Source organism: Geotrypetes seraphini, chromosome 1 (genome assembly GCF_902459505.1).
Source record: "Geotrypetes seraphini chromosome 1, aGeoSer1.1, whole genome shotgun sequence".
Classification (NCBI taxonomy): Eukaryota; Metazoa; Chordata; class Amphibia; order Gymnophiona; family Dermophiidae; genus Geotrypetes; species Geotrypetes seraphini.
In genome coordinates, this window is record NC_047084.1 from 348,637,413 (window position 1) to 348,657,868 (window position 20,456).

At 39.6% G+C, this 20,456-nt stretch overlaps 1 protein-coding gene across 6 annotated transcripts in view; it reads left to right on the forward strand.

The window, feature by feature from the left end:
• Window positions 1-20,456, forward strand: part of ANXA3 (annexin A3) — a 100,177-nt gene that overhangs the window by 65,837 nt on the left and 13,884 nt on the right. For all 6 annotated transcript variants that reach the window (XM_033963490.1, XM_033963480.1, XM_033963518.1 and 3 more), the window contains exons 8-9: window positions 8,926-8,982; window positions 15,875-15,968. In XM_033963490.1, the coding sequence (XP_033819381.1) occupies window positions 8,926-8,982; window positions 15,875-15,968 (151 nt within the window). The remainder of the gene's footprint in view (window positions 1-8,925; window positions 8,983-15,874; window positions 15,969-20,456) is intronic.

Genomic DNA, 20,456 nt, shown 5'->3' on the forward strand with positions numbered 1-20,456 from the left:
TATGCTCAGACTGGACTGACACTGGAGAATTGTGTCACAGCCCACAAAATCGAAGCTATGGCAGCTTCTGTAGCTTTCCTTAGATCTACTCCTATTGAGGAAATTAGTAAAGCTGCCACCTGGTCATCAGTTCATACAATCACTTCTCACTATTGTCTGGAGTCTATCTCCAGATGGGATGGGCACTTCGGCCAATCTGTATTACAAAATTTATTCTCCTAAAGGCCAACTCTCTCACCATTCCATTCTGGCAAGCTTGGAGGTCACCCATCACTGAGAATATGCTGCCTGCTTGGCCTGGAATAAAGTACAGTTACTTACCGTAGAGAAAAAAATATATTTGTAAACGTATTGTAAATAATAATAGTAGCAGGGATTCATTCACACTACAATGACAAAAAGAACAGTTGACAAAATCATAAAGAAACGGAGAAAAAATAAACCTCAATTGTGGGCTGCCGGGACTACACAAGTGCCCTAAGCCCCCCACATCATCACGGGTTTATAAAAAAACTCCGTACAAATATAAATCACTTTCATACTTTGAAGTATAATCTCAAAGGATTTTCAAAAGGTAAGTATAAAAAGTTTCAAAATCTGTTGTGATTTAAATGACAACGTTCAAAAATGTCTTATAAACAAGTGATTATGTCCCAAACTCACTATACTGTGGCAATCAGCTCAGCTGTAAGCAATTCAAAATGGTTAAGTAGCGTAGCTGTAAAACCCGAGTATCAAAATCTCTAAGAAAATCTATCACTCATCTCCGATAGTGGCTCATTGTTTAGACTTTGAACATAAATTCGAAAATCTGAAATGTTGGGTTATTGAGAAAGTTGTTCCATCTTTAAGAAGAGGAGACATAAGAAAGTTGTTATAGCAGAAAGAACAACAATGGATAAATCGTTTACATACCATAGAACCGCAGGGTTTAAACTCGGCGTATGAATGGCAACCTTTTTTGTGAGAATGCAAGTTGTTTTTTATCCGGATTTACTTGATTTGGTGTAATGTTTTATGTTCTGGTGTTTAGCCTATCACACATCACGTTTTTGTGATGATGTCATGACGCCCGGCTCCTTCCTGCTTTTTGAACGAGTCGGGCGCGTCTCGCAGTCCCAGGTCCATTTTGAGAGAAGCCAGCCTTCCATTATGTTGCTGAGAAGCGTAGAAGTAACCTATCTAATATGGATCCCCTGAAGTAGCCTGTTTTCAAGTGAAACAGAAAGTCTTTTCTGTCGGGACGAAGAATGATTTCACCTTCAGATGAGTGATAGATTTTCTTAGAGATTTTGATACTCAGGTTTTACAGCTACGCTACTTAACCATTTTGAATTGCTTACAGCTGAGCTGATTGCCACAGTATAGTGAGTTTGGGACATAATCACTTGTTTATAAGACATTTTTGAACGTTGTCATTTAAATCACAACAGATTTTGAAACTTTTTATACTTACCTTTTGAAAATCCTTTGAGATTATACTTCAAAGCATGAAAGTGATTTATATTTGTACGGAGTTTTTTTATAAACCCGTGATGATGTGGGGGGCTTAGGGCACTTGTGTAGTCCCGGCAGCCCACAATTGAGGTTTATTTTTTCTCCGTTTCTTTATGATTTTGTCAACTGTTTTTTTTGTCATTGTAGTGTGAATGAATCCCTGCTGCTATTATTATTTACAATACGTTTACAAATATATTTTTTTCTCTATTGAATACGATTGTACCTCTATTATACTTAGTTCAGTTACTTACCGTAACAGGTGTTTTCCAGGGACAGCAGGCCGATATTCTCACAACCCACCCACCTCCCCGGGTTGGCTTCTTAGCTGACTTATCTTAACTGAAGGGACCACGCGACTATGTCGGGCGGGAAGGCACTTGCGCAAGCGGGCTATCGCAAACTTTCTAAACACATAAAATGCTGATGCACTTTTGAACTGGTCCATACCGGGGCTCCGTCGGTGACGTCACCCATCAGTGAGAATATCTGCCTGCTGTCCCTGGATAACACCTGTTACAGTAAGTAACTGTGCTTTCTGAGAAAGCTAATGAGGGTCGTGCTTCACCTGTCCTGCTTTTTTGTCTTCCCATCAACTAGTGCTGAGGAAATCCCAGCCCAAGAATTTTCACTGAAGAAAAATGAGAGAACATAAGAATAGCCTTACTGGGTCAGACCAGTGGTCCATCAAGCCCATTAGTCCATCCTCACGGTGACCAATCCAGGTCACTAGTACCTGGCCAAAACCCAAAGAGTAGCAATATTCCATGCTACCAATCCAGGGCAAGCAGTTACTTCCCCCATGTCTTTCTCAATAGCAGACTATGGACCTTTCCTCCAGGATCTTGTCCAAACCTTTCTTAAATCTATCCGCTCTTACCTCAACCTCTGGCAATGCGTTCCACAGCTTAACTATTCTCTGAGTGAAAATAAAATTTCCTCCTATTGGTTTTAAAAGTACTTCCCTGTAATTTCATCGAGTATCCCCTAGTCTTTGTAATTTTTGACGGAGTGAAAAATCGATCCCCTTGTACCCATTCTACTCCACTCAGGATTTTGTAGACTTCAATCATATCTCCCCTCAGCCATCTTATTTCCAAGCTGAAGAGTCCTAACCTTTTTAGCCTTTCCTCATATGAGAGGAGTTCCATCCACTTTATCATCTTGGTCGCTGTGTGAGATGTACATGTGACTGCATCCACACAGAGAGAAAGAGAAAAGGAATCTATTCCCCTTTTAATAGGAAATTTTGGTGGAAATTAATTCAATTAATTTCCAAATACATTGCTTCACTACAGGTTATAGTGGATGGTGTTTTAAAAATACATTTTTACTCTTATTGATTTGGTACGGTCAGCAGTGGCCAACTATCATCTTAAGAGCTGCATACAGGGCCTCTTTTACAAATCTGTGATAGCAATTCTCCCATGACAAATGCACTGGTGCCTATTCAATTCCTATGGGCTTCAGTGCCTTTGCCATGGAAGAATCATTACTGTGACTTGTAAAAGGGCCCCATAGTTCTTTCTGGTATTAAACGCTGCCCTTGAGTGTTGTGGATAGCTAGCAGCAGTCCTCCAACAGCTCCATTCCAGTTCATGTCAGTTTGCTGCATGTTTCTTGATGATTCTCCCTATCTGAGCAGGCAGTATAGTGAAAGCTAAAGGACATTTAATCCCAGTTTTTAGAAGGGGGAGAATCACCCTTCATATGAACTGCAACTGCAGAGCCACACACTGAACACTCACACATTTGACTATTGTAACATGGTTTATCTTGGGGCATCTAAACGTGCCCTTAAACTTCAAATGCTGCAAAATACTGCTATGCATTTGTTGTATAACTTACAGACAAAAGATCATGTCAGCCTTGCTTTGAAGCAGCACCTTTGGCTGCCTTTTGAATTCCACATTACATTCAAACTTCTGTTGATAACTTTTAAAGCATGCTACTTAGGTACTCCTGTTTGTCATCGTGTACTTGGATCTCTTAACAACCATTGGCTGGTTTTTACCAGGTCTCCATTCAGCCCATCTAGAGAATACTCGACACGGTGCCTTTTTCTTTGTGGCTCCCTCTGTTTGAAATTCACCCCATCTTACTCATAGGGAAGAGCTATCCCTGAAACATTTAAGAGAGCTGTTAAGGTTTGGCTTTTCCGTGAGGCTTATGGTGACTGACCCTAGTCAGAGTAGATGGGGGCAGATGACACTCCCTGCAAAATGTTTTAGTCTGGTGTGCTTGAGTATTGGGGTGAGTGGATATTGCTTTTCTATTATATTAATAGAATACTTGTTTCCTCTTTGCACAATTTGTTTTTATTCTAAACTGCTTTGACTTACACTGTTAGCTAAAGGTGGTATAGCAAGTCCTAATATTTAATTAATTATCCCCCCTTTTACAAAACTGCAATAGTGTTTTTTTAGCACAGGCCAGCACGCTGAATACTCTGCGCTGCTCCAGGCGCTCATAGGAATTCTGTGAGTGTCGGGAACAGCACAGAGCATTCAGCATGCCGGCCTGCGCTAAAAACCACTATCATGGTTTTGTAAATAAATAAGCATGCTGCTGCCATACCACCAGATCTGTTAACGGTGCCCTGCCTTAACTGAGAGTTGTCTGTATGGCTGCCACCTGTGGACTGTGGTTCTTCAGTGTCTGAGGAAACACCAAAGAGATTGGAGAAATGCTGTGCATAGAATACAAGCAATAGGGGTTGGGAGAAGAAAGAAGAGAGATGAGAGCAAGAGGGATAGATAGAGGACAGAAAAAAAGATGTGCAGGAGTGAGAAAAGGATAGAAAGATTGCAAGAGGAAAAGAGAGAGACTACACTTCTCCCTCCGTATTCGCGGTTTCAGCATTCACGGTTTCGATTATTCACGGTTTTTAGCTTGCTGGCTCCTCCCCCAAAATTACATCAGCTTGCATAGAGAAAATCGCTGATTCCCAGCACTTTCTTCACCGTGTTTTGCCTCTCCTTCAGTCACAGGCTAGGTCTCCCACCGCAGTTTCACCATATTCACGATGGTTTTTAATAGAAAACCATGAATAACATATGAAAAAGTTATTCACGGTTTTTCTGTATTCACGAGTCTGTTAATCCCCTATCACAGCGAATATGGAGTGAGAAGTGTAGTGGAATCAAGTACGGGTATTTAAGAGTGAGACTTGTGGAAAGGGGAAGAGGACTACTGATTCTCCAAATGTGAGACTACTGTTGTGCCTTCTGTGGCTCTTGACAAATCCACTAGTAATTTACAAAATTATAAGGAACATGCATCTTTCTACAAACACAAAATCAACCAGGCTAAAAATAACTACTATAATAATAAAATCATTGAAGCAAGAAACCCATCGGCTCTATATTCCCTGGTGAAATCCATTTCCCCTTTAGCTAGAAAAAACTCTACGCAAACATGTTCTCTTTCATCTCAAGAAATCGCAGATTATTTTTCAATGAAACTAGATCTTATACATAATTCTTTTCCATTAACCACCCCTTCTCAAATCACAGACAATGATAATTCCTACTATATTTCAACTTCTAAATGTTCTAAATTCAAAATTCCAACATTAAATGACATAAAACTCAATTTAAGTAAAATTAATCTAAAGGGAACTCGCAACGAACCTATACCACCATACTACCTCAAAAAATTTTTCTCTTGTTTAGGCCCATTCATTCTGTCTTTAATACAACATAGTTTATCTACAGCTACCCTTCCTCGGGAATGGAAAAAATCGTTAACCTTTCCGATTTTGAAAGACCATAAGGTCTCCCCAGACAATACTTCCAATTACCGTCCTATCACCAATATTCCTTTCATGGCTAAACTTACAGAGAAACTGGTCTTTGAACAACTCTCTGATTTCATTGAAACTACTAATGTTCTTCATCCACAACAAACCGGATTTCGCAAATTTCACAACACTGAATATACTATGATAGGCTTGACTAATAACATTCATTATTTTTTGGATCATCACAAGTCGGTAATTCTTATTTCTCTAGATCTAACAGCTGCTTTTGATACCATAGACCATGACCTTTTATTAGACCGTTTAAACTCAATCGGGATCAAAGACCAAGTTTTGGATTGGTTCTCTTCTTTCCTCGCAAATCGTTCCTCTGTCATCAGCTTCAACAACAGTATCTCCAAAAGTTGTTCAAATACTTACGGCATTCCACAAGGATCAATACCATCTCCCCTTCTCTTTAACATTTTTCTTTCTCCACTTCTAAATTTAACCCAGTCTCTAGGCTTTACAACTTATGCATACGCTGATGACATACAATTAATTCATCCTTTAGACCCAGAAAGCCTAGACGATATTACAAGTATCAATAATAAACTTCTCTCAATAAAAGATTGGCTTACCACAAACAAATTAGCTTTAAATTTAGATAAAACGAAAACAATGTTTTTTTCCTGGAAAAGTGATCTAAAATTAATTTCTCCAATTTCTATTAATAATACGGAATTAAAACAGGTTTCCACTATCAAAATTCTAGGTGTCTTATTAGATAATAACTTCACTTACCATGATCACATTAGTAATACTGTCAACTCATGTTTTTTTAAATTACGTCTTATTCGTTCACTTGCTAAGTTCTTACATTCTAAATCCATTAATATTCTTATCCATTCTCTAATCATTTCCAAATTAGATTATTGTAATTCCCTTCTCATTAATACCACTCAAAAGGAAAAAAGAAGATTACAATTAATTCAAAACACTGCTGTTAAATTAATTTACAATGCCAAAAAATACGATCACGTCACTCCCCTCTTAATAAAATCTCATTGGCTTCCTGTAAACCACCGCATTACGTTCAAAGTATTACTTCTAGTTTATAAAGCCATAAATTTTAATGAGCCACAGTTTATAAATAGATGGTTAATCCCTTACAATACTTCTCGTTCACTTTGCTCCTCTTCTTCTAACCTTCTTACGGTCCCCTCTTTAAAGGTAATTGGTACTAGGCGTAATGATATGTTTTCAGTATTTGCCCCTCAATCATGGAATCTTTTACCTCAGTATATTAGGGACTTAAAAAACTTAGCCGTATTTAAAAAAGCATTAAAAACTTTCTTTTTTAAAGATGCGTATGATTCTTAAAATTTTTTTTTATTCTCTTTTTTTTTTTTTTTTTTTTCTTTTTTCCCTTTTTTTACCAAATTTAACCTCCCCTCCTATTTGTTTTTTTCCATAGTTGTAACCCTCTTTTTCTTGCTAAAATATTGTAATTTCTCCCCTATTTTTCCTCACAATTCTTGTATGTTTTTTGTCTAAAACTAATATTTGTTTTAATATGTAAGTATTTTTGTTTGTCATTTTTTTTTTTTTTTTTTTTTTTAATTTATAACAAAAATTAGTTTTTACATTATCACCATTGTCTATTTTACATGTTTTATGGTTTTGTACATCGCCTAGTAATCTATAATAGGCGATTCATTAAGAATCAATAAACTTGAAACTTGAACTTGATGTGAAAGGTTGTCCTCTTCTGGACTAGATTTTAAGTAGGCCATGCTCACACAGTGCCATTCTGCCTTCTTTCTACATACTTATCTAACCATGATGTGGAGGAAGAGTCTAATGATTAAAGCAACAGGCTGAGAATCAGGGAGACCAGGGTTCAAATCCCTTTGTAATCCCTTCTTGTGATCTTGGGCAAGTCACTTAACTCTTCATTGCCTCAGGTACAAACTAAGGGGTAGATAGTCAGCCAGTGGCAGTCAGCAGTTTTTTGGCCGCTGCCAGCTTTATCTCCAAATATTCAATGCTAGGTCCCTGGAAAAGCGGAGACTCAGAGGAGACATGATAGAGACCTACAAGATCATGAAGGGCATAGAGAAAGTGGAGAGAGACAGATTCTTCAAACTTTCAAAACATAAAAGAACAAGAGGGCATTCGGAAAAATTAGAAGGGGATAGATTCAAAACAAATGCTAGGAAGTTTTTCTTTACTCAGCGGGTGGTGGACACCTGGAATGCGCTTCCAGAGGATATAATAGGGCAGAGTACGGTACTGGGGTTTAAGAAAGGATTGGACAATTTCCTGTTGGAAAAGGGGATAGAGGGGTATAGATAGAGGATTATTACGCAGGTTCTGGACCTGTTGGGCCGCCGCGTGAGCGGACTGCTGGGCACGATGGACCTCAGGTCTGACCCGGCAGAGGCATTGCTTATGTGCTTATGTCTGGTCACTGAAATTAAATATCCAGCATATGCAGCTGGTTATCATTTATGTGATTAAGCCAGCATTCAGCATTTAGCCATATAAGGTGATAGGACTGTGTTTTATATGATCCTATTTATGTGTTGCCTTATGTGATTAAGCATTGGATTTCGGTACTTAACCACATAAGTACCAACCCCAGCCCGGACCACCCACAAATTACCTGGTTTCAGCTAAGGTGTTAACCACAAATATTCAGAAGTGCTATTTGGCTAAGTGCCACTGAATATCTGCAGTTAACCCTGGTCAAGGAGTCTTACATTAATAAGACTATAAGTTCTCTGAAGACAGGAAAGTGCTTACTGTATCTGAATGTAACTCACTTGAACTACAACTGAAAAAGGCCTTGATTTTTCAGAGTTGTCTTAAGTAGACAAAAATGAGTCAACAGGAAAATGTATAATGCTGCTGGGAAAAAAAGATTTGAAACTGTGAAGAGCCTTTAACCCTTTCAGGACCAAGGGACATATTTGTCCCATAACTTTAAAATCCTATAAATTTTGATTGGGATAGTCTACAGTTCTAAATTTGATATGTACGGATTCCATAGGATACTGCCTTTATGTAAACAAACTGGTTCCGACATTCATTCATTAGCGTCGTTGCCAGATTGACGAGAAGATTCACTTGCCACACTGTCCATAAGCCAGAAGTGTGATTTTTTTAAAAAAAAAATAATGATATTTCACAAAAAAAATCAATTTTTTGGCATCTGCAAGCCCTTTTTACCATAAAAATGTCGTCAAAACCACAAAAATTGGCCTACGATCCTTATGGTCCTGAAAGGGTTAAGTAGAGAATGACATGGGGACAAATTTGTTCCCATCCTCGTGGGATCTATCTCTATCCCCGTCCCATCCCCACAAATTATATCCTTGTCCCTTCCCTGTCCCTGCAAGTTCCATCTTTATCAGCACAGGACAGAGTTTGTAGGGATGGGATTTATCTCCAACCCCGTCCAATCCCTGCGTGTTCTATCCCCGCCCCCATCCCTATCCCTGTAAGCTCTGTCCTGTGTTAATAAACTGTTAAACCGTGAAGGCAACTCTCAGGATGTATATTTAGTCTGTCTGGATTAGTTTGACAACAGAGGAGGGTGCTCTGCTTGTATGAGATTTTCTTCTTTAGTTTGAATCTCAGTAATATCTTGACAGCAATTTTCTTCTATTCGTTTTGTATTATAGGGCAGAAGAGATGAAAATCCCACAGTGGATGGACAGCTTGCTAAAAAGGATGCGCAGGTACGCAGGGCTTATTGGTGTTAATCTGGGTTTAACTACAAAGGCAGATTTAAGATCAGCCTCATAGTCAGATACAAGGGTTTATCTTCTAGTTGTAAAAATAACATGTTACATAACATAAGAATTGCCATACTGGGACAGACTGAAGATCCATCAAGCCCAGTATCCTGCTTTCAACAGTGGCCAAACCAGATCCCAAGAACTTAGCTACATCCCAAGTAGTAAAACAGATTTTATGCTGCTTATCCTCGGAATAAGCAATGGATATCTCGAAACCATTTCAATAATAACCTATAGACTTCCCTTTTAAGAAAATATCAAAACCTTTTTTAAACCCTGCTAAGTTAACTGATTTTACCACATTCTCCAGCAACAAATTCCAGCGAATTGCTGAAATACAACTGGCTTACAAATGAGCAAGGGAAGACAAGTGCTTTCATATGATAGAAAATGTGTTACTAAATTCTGACAAGACTCTGGCCTGCCAAATCCTCTGGGGGCAACAACTCTTTTGCATGTTTCATGACAATAACAAACCTCACTCCTAAACTAGGGTATGTGGAATGTCTCAGTTTCTCATACTTCCACCAATTCTCACTGCAATACTTGTGTCATGTCAAAAAGAGCTTCCTTCTAGAGTTTATAAAATGCAATATGTATAGTCAATTTACCAAGGTGTGCTTAGAAATTGCTTTTAAACAGACCTGTGGCACCCTCCTTGATAAGAAGAATTTTTCCATCTTTCTGCTACATTTTCTTGGTCTCTGACTGCATTTCTTGGTACTTGAGGATCCTCTCTCTTTTTCCTTCCACATGATGTGTAAAATGATCTCTTGACACTGACCCTCCTAGTAGAGATTCCGGTTTGTCTTCTGTGTGAGAATCAGAGGAAAGGTGTTCAGAAATCTTGTAAATAAACATCCTAAAAAAGGGCCAGCTTGATGGCCTGGTATCATTTAGGCTTCTATATTCAGCAGTGAAGTGACTATGGGTCTCTCACTTTTCAGCCTACCAATGCTGGTGGCAATGCATTTGTGATGCTCATTGTTCCCAAGGGCAAATAAGGTTGCTATATCACTTGTCATCATACCCTGATGACATCAAGTGCATCTTTACTGCTGGAGATAACTGCATTTTGTGCCACCAGAGAGCATGCAGGCATGGCTCGTGTTAGACATTCAGGGTCCTAGAGCAAAAATTGGGGCGGAGGCTCCTAAGCTGATCTTTAGCCTAAGCCTTCTTCAGACTGAAGCAGGCTTGAGGGCCCCCTGTAGTATGGGGACCCAGGGCAATTATCTTGCTTTCTACCGCCTAACGCCAGCCCTGCAATGCACATCTAGGCTTGTACATTTAGATGTAAGTGGGAAATGATTTCTGCAGTGGCACAGTATGCATCATTTGAGATTACTTTCAAGGTCATAAGATTACCCTGAACAGATTTCTACTGTCCATTGCATTCCAGTTCCCAAGTCAGAATGTCATTATTGCAGTAGTTTTTCCCCTATTGTGCATGCAGCATCTCAAAAGTAATACTTTTTTTTTAAAGACTTTATTGCAAAATGTACAATAAGATTTAAAATGATGATGATTTCTGTCCTTTATTCTTCATACAAGATTTAGACCTTCTAGGAATAAATACATAACCATTGAATTGACAGATGCAAAGTGAAATTTGAATAATCTGTTAAAAAAGATTTCACTAGTACAGTCTCATATGCCATCTATTTCTGATAAACCCCATGCAAAGTTCTATAGTTTCCTAGGGAAATTTGTTTAAATTCTTTTATATATCTCAGTGTTGCACAAAGTAAAGAGTGGAATTGTACTAATAAAGACTGGTGAACACAAAATATAGCATAAATGTCCTTTTATTCATCCAATGATTCAAATGATTTTATTCATCCAATTAACTCAGTGACTCGACATGTACATGTTTCGGCCTAAACAGGCCTGCTTCAGGAGTCTTGAGAATCTTCTAGACAATGACAAATGATGTTGCGGGTAATGTGTAGGACTTTTTTGGCTCCAAGTTCTTTTCCAGTAAACTCCATACCGCAACATTGATTTGTGAACCTACACATTACCTGCAACATCATTTGTCATTGTCTAGAAGATTCTCAAGACTCCTGAAGCAGGCCTGTTTAGGCCGAAACATGTACGTGTCGAGTCATTGAGTTAATTGGATGAATAAAGTCATTTGAATCATTGGATGAATAAAAGGACATTTACGCTATATTTTGTGTTCACCAGTCTTTATTAGTACAATTCCACTCTTTGCTTTGTGTATTTGTTTCCCCTGTTTTATTCTCATCAGTGCTGGACATAAGGAATTGCATATTAGTTTACCTTGCCACAAGTTAATATTCATAAATAGGCAACATAGATGCATATTAATGTAGCCCATATCATATGAAGAGATCCAAGAGAGGGAATCTCAGGAGTGGGAATAATACCAACAAATTAAGGGCTCCTTATGCAAAGCCACCATAGAGGTTTCTACTGCAGACTGGCGAGGTAAATGCTCTGATGCTCATAGGAATTCTATGAACGTCAGAGCATTTACTTCACTGGCCGGTGGTAGAAATTAGAAACCTCTACCGTAGATTTGTAAAAGCCAGTATAAATAAACTCTGTAGTCCTAAATAATTATGTTTCAACATCCAGCTGATCCCCATCTATTCAGTCTATACATTGGGCCTGTTGCTCTTGAAATGATTGACTGATAGTCACTGCTTAGAAGAGTGTGGCGTGGTGGTTAGAGCTATAGCCTCAGCATCCTGAGGTTGTGGGTTCAAACCCTACACTTCTTGTCATCCTGGGCAAGTCACTGCTCCGGGTACATTAGATAGAGCTATAGCCTCAGCATCCTGAGGTTGTGGGTTCAAACCCTACACTTCTTGTCATCCTGGGCAAGTCACTGCTCCGGGTACATTAGATAGAGCTATAGCCTCAGCATCCTGAGGTTGTGGGTTCAAACCCTACACTTCTTGTCATCCTGGGCAAGTCACTGCTCCGGGTACATTAGATAGACTGTGAGCCTGCCAGGACAGATAAGGAAAATGCTTGGAGTACCTATATGTAAATCACTTTGAGTGTGGTTGTAAAACTACAATAAAGTAGTATACAAGTCCCAATCCCTTTCCCTTTTCAAGAAAAAAAAAAAAAAAATCTTAAGGGCTAATATTAAGGTGATAGCAACCATGTTAGTGCCAATATGTTAATGTATTCAGTGCTGCTATGCAGTCACTGTCAACAGTATCTGGGATGATTTTCACAGCCTGCTTTTACTACACCCTCATTGACTACATTAGGGTCCCCAGACCTTTTCACTGAAGGTCACATTGGACATTTCAAATCATTGAAAGGGCCTGGGAATTTGCTGAGCAGAGGGTTCCTTCATTCTCTCCTGTCCTCTCGCCCCCCATAAATCATCCTCCCTATCTCTTGTCCTATGGGTTGCAGTTTAGTAACTCCTGACAAACATACCATAAGAATAGCCTTACTGGGTCAGACCAATGGTCTTTCTAGCCCAGTAGCCTATCCTCACAGTGGCCAATCCAGGTGACTGGTACCTGGCAAAACCCCAAAGATTAGCAACATTCCATGCTACCGATCCAGGGTAAGCAGTGGCTTCTCTCATGTCTCTCTCAATAACAGACCATAGACTTTTCCTCAAGGAAATTGTCCAAACCTTTCCTAAAACCAGCTACTCTTACCACAACCTCTGGCAATATATTCCAGAGCTTAACTATTCTCTGAATGAAAAAATAATTTCCTCCTAATGGTTTTAAAAGTATTTCCCTGTAACTTCATTGAGTGTCCCCTAATCCAGTGTTTTTCAACCGCTGTTCCGCGGCACACTAGTGTGCCGCGAGATGTTGCCTGGTGTGCCGTACGGTCAGGGCCGCCATCAGGGCAGTACCACCAGTCTAGGGAGAGGGGCGGTCCGCCCCACGTGGACAGGAGAGAGCTGGACGGAGGACCCGCGAAGTTCAATACATCTCGAGCCGCGAGGCTCGTCTTCTGTTCCTGCCTGCCCTGCAGCTAACATATAGCCGATCGCAAGCGTTCCCCGATGTCAGCGCTGACGTCGGAGGGAGGGCTTAAGCAAAGCCTGCCCTCTGACGTCAGCGCTGACGTCGGAGAATACTTCCGTTCGGCTATTTGTGCGCGGCAGGGCAGGCAGGAAGCAGAAGACAAGCCTTGCGGCTTGAGCTTCGTTTTGCTGAGAAAGTTGCAAAGATGGGCTGGAAGGCAAACACGGAACACAAAAGGGGGGAGGGAGTGCGTTTTGGACACAAGGCATGAACTTGGGAGAGAGGAAGGGAGGGAAAGAGATGCTGAGGTGGGGGAGGGAATGGGTTTTTGGACACAGAAGGCATGGACTTGGGAGAGAGGAAGGGAGGGAAAGAGATGCTGAGGTGGGGGAGGAAATGCGTTTTTGGACACAGAAGAAATGGACTTGGGAGAGAGGAAGGGAGGGAAAGAGATGCTGAGGTGGGGGAGGGAATGCGTTTTTGGACACAGAAGAAATGGACTTGGGAGAGAGGAAGGGAGGGAAAGAGATGCTGAGGTGGGGGAGGGAATGAGTGTTTGGACACAGAAGGCATGGACTTTGGAGAGAGGAAGGGAGGGAAAGAGATGGTTGTGTACACGGGGAATAGAAGAAAGAATTTTTGGTCATAGGGAGGGAGTGAGGTACAGATAGTGGCATACCAGGGTGGGGGGTGGTCTGCCCCACCCCGGGTTTACGTCCCAAGGGGGTGCACAGCTGGCCACCCTCCAGTGTTGTCCCTAGGCCGGCAAACTGCGGCTCTTTAGCCACTTGAGTGCCACCGCCGCCAACAGTGTTGTTGGCGGTGGCAGCATTATAAAATACTTTCTTTGTGTTTATTTGATTCCTATTCAAGAGAATTACTTTATATATAGTCAATATAGGCACAGAGTTAAATTTTTTAACATTTTCTAATGGTGGTGTGCCTCGTGATTTTTTTCATGAAACAAGTGTGCCTTTACCCAAAAAAGGTTGAAAAACACTGCCCTAATCTATGTAATTTTTGACAGAGTGAAAAATTGATCCACTCGTACCCGTTCTACTCAGGATTTTGTAGACTTCAATCATATCTCCCCTCAGCCATCTCTTTTCTAAGCTGAAGAGCCCTAACCTTTTTTGTCTTTCCTCATATGAGAGGAATTCCATCCTCTTTATCATCTTGGGAAACAGACCAGCATCTTCCCCATTCCCCACACTGACGTCCAGCATCTTCTCTCTCTCTCTCTCTCCCCTTCCCTTCCCCCCATGGTCCTTCTTGCTTCTCTCCCTCAAACTTCATTACCTCTGGTCATCAGTGATGACTTATCACTACCACTTCCTGTTAGCCTTGTGGCAGTGGCAGCAATTACAGAAACTCTTGTTATGCGAGTTCTCAGAGCCTTCCCTGTGCTCTGCCATGTTCCACCCTTGCCAGAAAATTGAGTCAGAAAGGATGAGACACAGCATAGGGAACGTTCTAGAGCTCATGCTATGCTATTCTTTATTTCTGTATTTTAATTGCATTCCACACAGGGTTTGCTACATATCACAACTAAGAAAACTCAACAGCTGAAGGACATAGGGTTCCTTTTACGAAGCCACGTTAGCGGTTTAACGTGCATAATAGCGCGTGCTACTTTGCCGGCCGCATTAGCCACTACCGCCTCCTCTTGAGCAGGCGGTAGTTTTTTTGGCTAGCGCTGGGGTTAGCGCACACTAAAAATGTGCGTACGATAAAGCCGCTAATGCGGTTTCGTAAAAGGAGCCCATAGTCTTTTGTAGACGTCTTAAGTAGTTCTCTTCCACAAACAGATATGTTCTTAAAGCTTTTCTGGAACACAAGTAAGATGAAGTTTGTCTCAGTTCTTGAGGTAAAATATTCAAAATTTTGGCACCTTAAGAAAATGAATGATTTTAGTAAGACTTTAACCATTTTTTTAAAAGATGGATAGCCTATATGTGGAGCTTGTTAAAAAGGAGAATTATATTTGTAAGCAAGAAGAGCAAGCAAATTAGTAACTTCCTCTGAATTCTGGCCATAAAGAGATTTAAAAATTGGACAATCTAATTTATACTGGATGCGTTTGTTTATGGGCAGCCAATGTAGTTCCACCGAAAGTGGGGCTACACTATAGAACTTCCTTTTTCTAAATATCTATCTAGCAGCGGTATTTTGCATCAATTGCAGCCTTTTTTGTAACGGAATTATAGCATTACAATACAACTAACTACAGTAATTTAATTGTAGGAGCAAAATAGATTGAGCTACAAGCCTAAAATTGTTTGTGGTCAACAAAAGACCTCATTGCTTGAAGTTGTCTTAGCCTAAAGAAAATATTCTTAGTTAGAACATCAATTAGCTTCTTAAGACAAACTAGAATTCTGCTTAAGACAAACTATCTTCTGCTTTTTAATTCTCTCCAGAAAGCCACACAAGCTTTTTCTTTGGAATGTATTTGTATAGTTTGTAGATCCCAGCACTATGCAGATAATGTTGAGCCAGTTAGATGCATTTTTGGCCTCATGCTATCTGTATAGCAGCTGAAAATCCATGGATAGCAGTAGAATATATAACTACATTACATTAGTGATTTCTATTCCGCCTGTGCCTTGCGGTTCTAGGCGGATTACAAATTATAAGAGATCTGGACATTACCGAGAGAATTGCGTAACAACGATTATCTAGAGAAATTACATAACAGTGATTCATGTACTTTACATGGTGTGGTAGAGGATTCAATTGTAAGAATTACATAGCAGAGAATAACTCCATTTGGATACTGGCTTCTGGTATTGGGTCAATATATATAGTAATCACCCTGATGCTTGAATATGTATATTCCTTATCATGTGTTCTAGGTCCTATACGACGCTGGTGAGAAAAAATGTGGAACCGATGAAGATGCATTTATTCAAATTCTGTGCTTAAGGAGTGTACCTCAATTGAAATTAAGTATGATACTTATTCAGACACTCATTTATACAGTACTAGCTGATGCCCCGGCGTTGCACGGGTATTTAATTATAGCAATAACACTGTAAATGGATTCAAATAAAGATACTTTATAGAGGTGAATGAAATTATTTTTTTACAGCTTAATAAAAAGTACAATATTCAAATTATAATGTGAAATATTTGACAAAATGAATACAATACAACTAACGCAAAACGTGATTATAAACAACATTTTTAGTTTCACCTCCAGGAGCAAGAACATATAAATTCTTGGGTGAACCCACTCTTGAGCAAGCAACATAGAGTTGTGGGCCGAGAGACCCCCAGAACATATCACCCCAGGTAGTGAGGGATCTGCATACCAAGTTTCGTTCAAATCGGTCAAGCTGTTTTTGAATTTCTGTGAGAATGGCAGCTTTTTACATTTTTTCCATTGACATGAATGGGTGAAATCTGATTTTCTGTTTGTAGCTCCGCCCACGTGTGCAGGTGGGCCGCGAGACCCCCAGAACATATCATCCCAGGTAGTGAGGGATCTGCATACCAAGTTACGTTCAAATAGGTCAAGTCGTTTTTGAATTACTGTGAGAATGGCAGCTTTTTACATTTTTTCCATTGACATGAATGGGTGAAATGTGAATTTCTGTTTGTAGCTCCGCCCACGTGTGCAGGTGGGCCGCGAGACCCCCAGAACATATCATCCCAGGTAGTGAGGGATCTGCATACCAAGTTTCGTTCAAATCGGTCAAGCCGTTTTTGCGTGATCGCAGCATATACACACACACATACATACACACATACATACCTCCGATTTTATATATATATATAGATATATATGAGAAGACAATGGGATGATTTACACAAATAACACAAAAAAGACTACACTGTAAAAATTGATTAAACATGCAACCCGTTACTATTACACATTTAGGAATAGGAAAAAAAAAAATTTCAGAATTTTGGCTGCACATTTATATCTTAAACAATTTGTAGGGCTTCATATTTGCTTACAAAAACTACAGCACGGTAAGCCTGACTTCAATGCCGGGCAAAATGGTGGAAACAATTATAAAAAATAAAATTGTGGAACATGTAGAAAAACATGATTTAATGAGACAGAATCAGCATGGGTTCAGCTGAAGGAGATCTTTCCTCACTTCTTTGAAGGTGTGAATAAACATGTGGATAAAGGTGAGCCGGTTGATGTAGTGTATCTTTATTTTCAGAAAGCTTTTGACAGTGTTCCTCATGAGAGTTTCCTGAGAAAATTAAAGTCATGGGATAGGTGGCAAAGTTCAGTTGTGAATTAGGAATTGGTTATCAAATATAAAACAGAAGGTAGGGATAGATGGTCATTTTTCTCAGTGGAGGAGAGTAAAGAGTAGAGTGCCGCAGGAATCTGTACTGGGACCGGTGCTATTTAACATATTTATAAATGATGCAGAAATTGGAACTACGAGTGAGGTGATTAAATTTGCATGTGACACTAAACTGTTCAAAGTTGTTAAAACGCATGCAGATTGTGAAAAATTGCAGGCAATTGTAGGAAATTGGAAGACTGGGCGTACAAGTGGCAAATGAAATTTAATGTGGACAAATGCAAACTGATGCACATTGAGAAGAATAACCCAAATCACAATTACCAGATGTTAGGGTCCATCTTGGGGGGGTTAGCGCCCATGAAAAAGATTTGTGTGTCATTGTAGATGATACGATGAAACCTTCCATCCAATGTATGGTGGCGGCGGTCAAAAAATGAAATAACATGCTAGGAATTATTAAAAAAAGACTAAAGATATTATAATGCCTCTGTATTGCTCAATGGTGCAACCTCACCTGGAGTATTGCCTTCAATTCTGGTCTTATCTCAAGAAAGTTATAGCGGCACAAGAAAAGGTTCAAAGAATGAACAAGATGATTAAAGGGATGGAACTCCTCTCATGAGGAAAGACTAAAATGTTGCTACTCTTTGGGTTTTTGCTAGGTACTAGTGACCTGGATTGGTCACCGTGAGGATGGGCTAGATCAGTGGTCTCAAACTCAAACCCTTCCCAGGGCCACATTTTGGATTTGTAGGTACTCGGAAGGCCTCAGAAAAATTAGTTAAAGTCTTATTTAAAAAAATGACAATTTTGCATGAGGTAAAACTCTTTATAGTTTATAAATTTTTCCTTTTGGTTAAGTCTTAATAATCATATTGTCATTTATAGCTAAAGAGACATTTGATCAAGAAACTGTTTTATTTTACTTTTGTGATTATGATAAACATACCGAGGGCCTCAAAATAGTACCTGGTGGGCCGCATGTGGCTCCCGGGCCGTGAGTTTGAGACCACTGGGCTAGATGGACCATTGGTCTGACCCAGTAAGGCTATTCTTATGTTCTTATGTACATATATGAAGGACTACAAATTGAGTATGAGTACAAATATGCTTCTATAATTTAGAAGTTTAGAGTGTCATGAAACACTAGCCATTTCGGAAAGTTATAGCAGTAGCTTTTCAGTTGACTTGATAAAAGATATTGTGATGATACATTGTGGAAATATTGTAGAATAGTATATACATTTACTGTATGTGATGGAAAAAAAAAAAAGCTTTTGAGGAGAGGGTTTTTTTTAAATATAGCCTATGATTGAATGTTGTTGGCTTGTCTTGTTAATCTTGTTTAAGGTATAAAGGTGCAGCCAAAATTCTGAACCTTTTTCCTACCCCTACAAGTGTAATAGTAGTGTACTGCATGTTTGTTCAATTTTTACAGTGTGTTTTTGTGCTATTTGTGATACGTATTTCAATCCATATTATCCTGGTTAACAGGGAAGATATCACATTTGTTTGCTACACGTGCTATCTTTTTTTGCCAGAGATATTGAAATAAAATCCCATAGAAAAGAGGAAAGGGAAGAAGCCATTGTAGCTTCTAAGGACTTCAGACCCCTCCAGTGCACAGCAGATGATGATAGAGGTGAAATTGTTAGATTTAAATGTGTGGAGAGAGATGAAATAAAAGGGAGAACTAATAACAAATGCTTCTTTTTGAAGAGTTTGAAAAAATACTGTCAGTTGTTAACAAGGATGTATATAAGAATGGGCTAAATGTATGGCATTTACAGAAGAGGTTATTTGTGTGGAACTAACAAAACTGAAGGTGGGCAAATCCATAGGGATACATCTTAGCATATCTAAAGAGCTCAGAATTTCTGATAGTTGTGGGAAAATTTAAAAGATGCTTTATGGAAGGAAAGAGTAGTGAGTTATCTATACCAGTGGTTCCCAACCCTGTCCTGGAGGAACACCAGGCCAATTGGGTTTTCAGGCTAGCCCTAATGAATATGCATGAAGCAAATTTGCATGCCTATCACTTCCATCATATGCAAATCTCTCTCATGCATATTCATTAGGGCTAGCCTGAAAACCCGATTGGCCTGGTGTTCCTCCGGGACAGGGTTGGGAATCACTGATCTATACTTCGTGGTTTGCATGACCCAAGACAGCCTGACTTTACCAGAGGCCGATGATATCAAATCTCATAATTTTTTTTGTGGAGAATTAGATCAAAGGGTGTGCCGGGTGCTTGAATTTCGAGAAAGACTTGCATACTGGCTTATGAGTAAAGTGAGCAACCTGGAAGTGGATCCTAAAGTAGTAAACCGGATTAGAAACTGGTTGAGTGATAGAAAGCACAGAATAACGGTAAATAGAATTTTTTTCTGTTCAGATAAAAGCGATTAGTAGAGTTCCTCAAGGATTATTTCTAGAGCCTAAAGTAGTAATAGTGGTAAGTTTACATTTTTGTGGGTCCCATGAAGAATTGCAAGAGAATAAACATTTTTTAGGGAGTAGGCAGAATGAAAAGTTATCTCTCACAGACAAAAAGTGATAACAAAATTCAAAACAATGTGAAATAAACACAAAAAAATCCCTAGAGACAAGAGGATGCTAAGGAAGCAATATGGTAACCTGCACAGAGGAACAGTTAAACTGTGAGCAGCAATATTATGACTGCTTTGTGCTTCCTAGATGGAACTGGTGTTACATGCGTGAGCAGTGGTTACAGCCATAAACTGACATGGTGCAATAGTACCGGGCATACAAGAAGGTTAGAATAAACTGCTTGAAGGGGCCATGGCTTAATCCCAAATTTCAGTGAGCATAGGAAGGCCGTATCCCTGTTTTTTTACCACAGCATCACTAACTGTAAAACTTTATAATAAGATAGGGAAGGGGAGGCTTCAGGATTGGTTTACTAATATTTTTTCAAGACACAAAGTCAAAGATTGCAAATCTTGAAATAGCCTACTAGTTTAGATATTAGAGGCCATCAAATTTGCAGATTTGGGGCATACTTGGAAAAGCTGTAGAGGACACGTGCAGGAAAAGGGTTAAGAGGACTTGTTACAGATATGGAGTAGGGAGGATTTAGTGTTGGATTGCACAAGGAAATTTATATGCATTTATCCAAATTAGATGGCTCTACTGGGAAAAC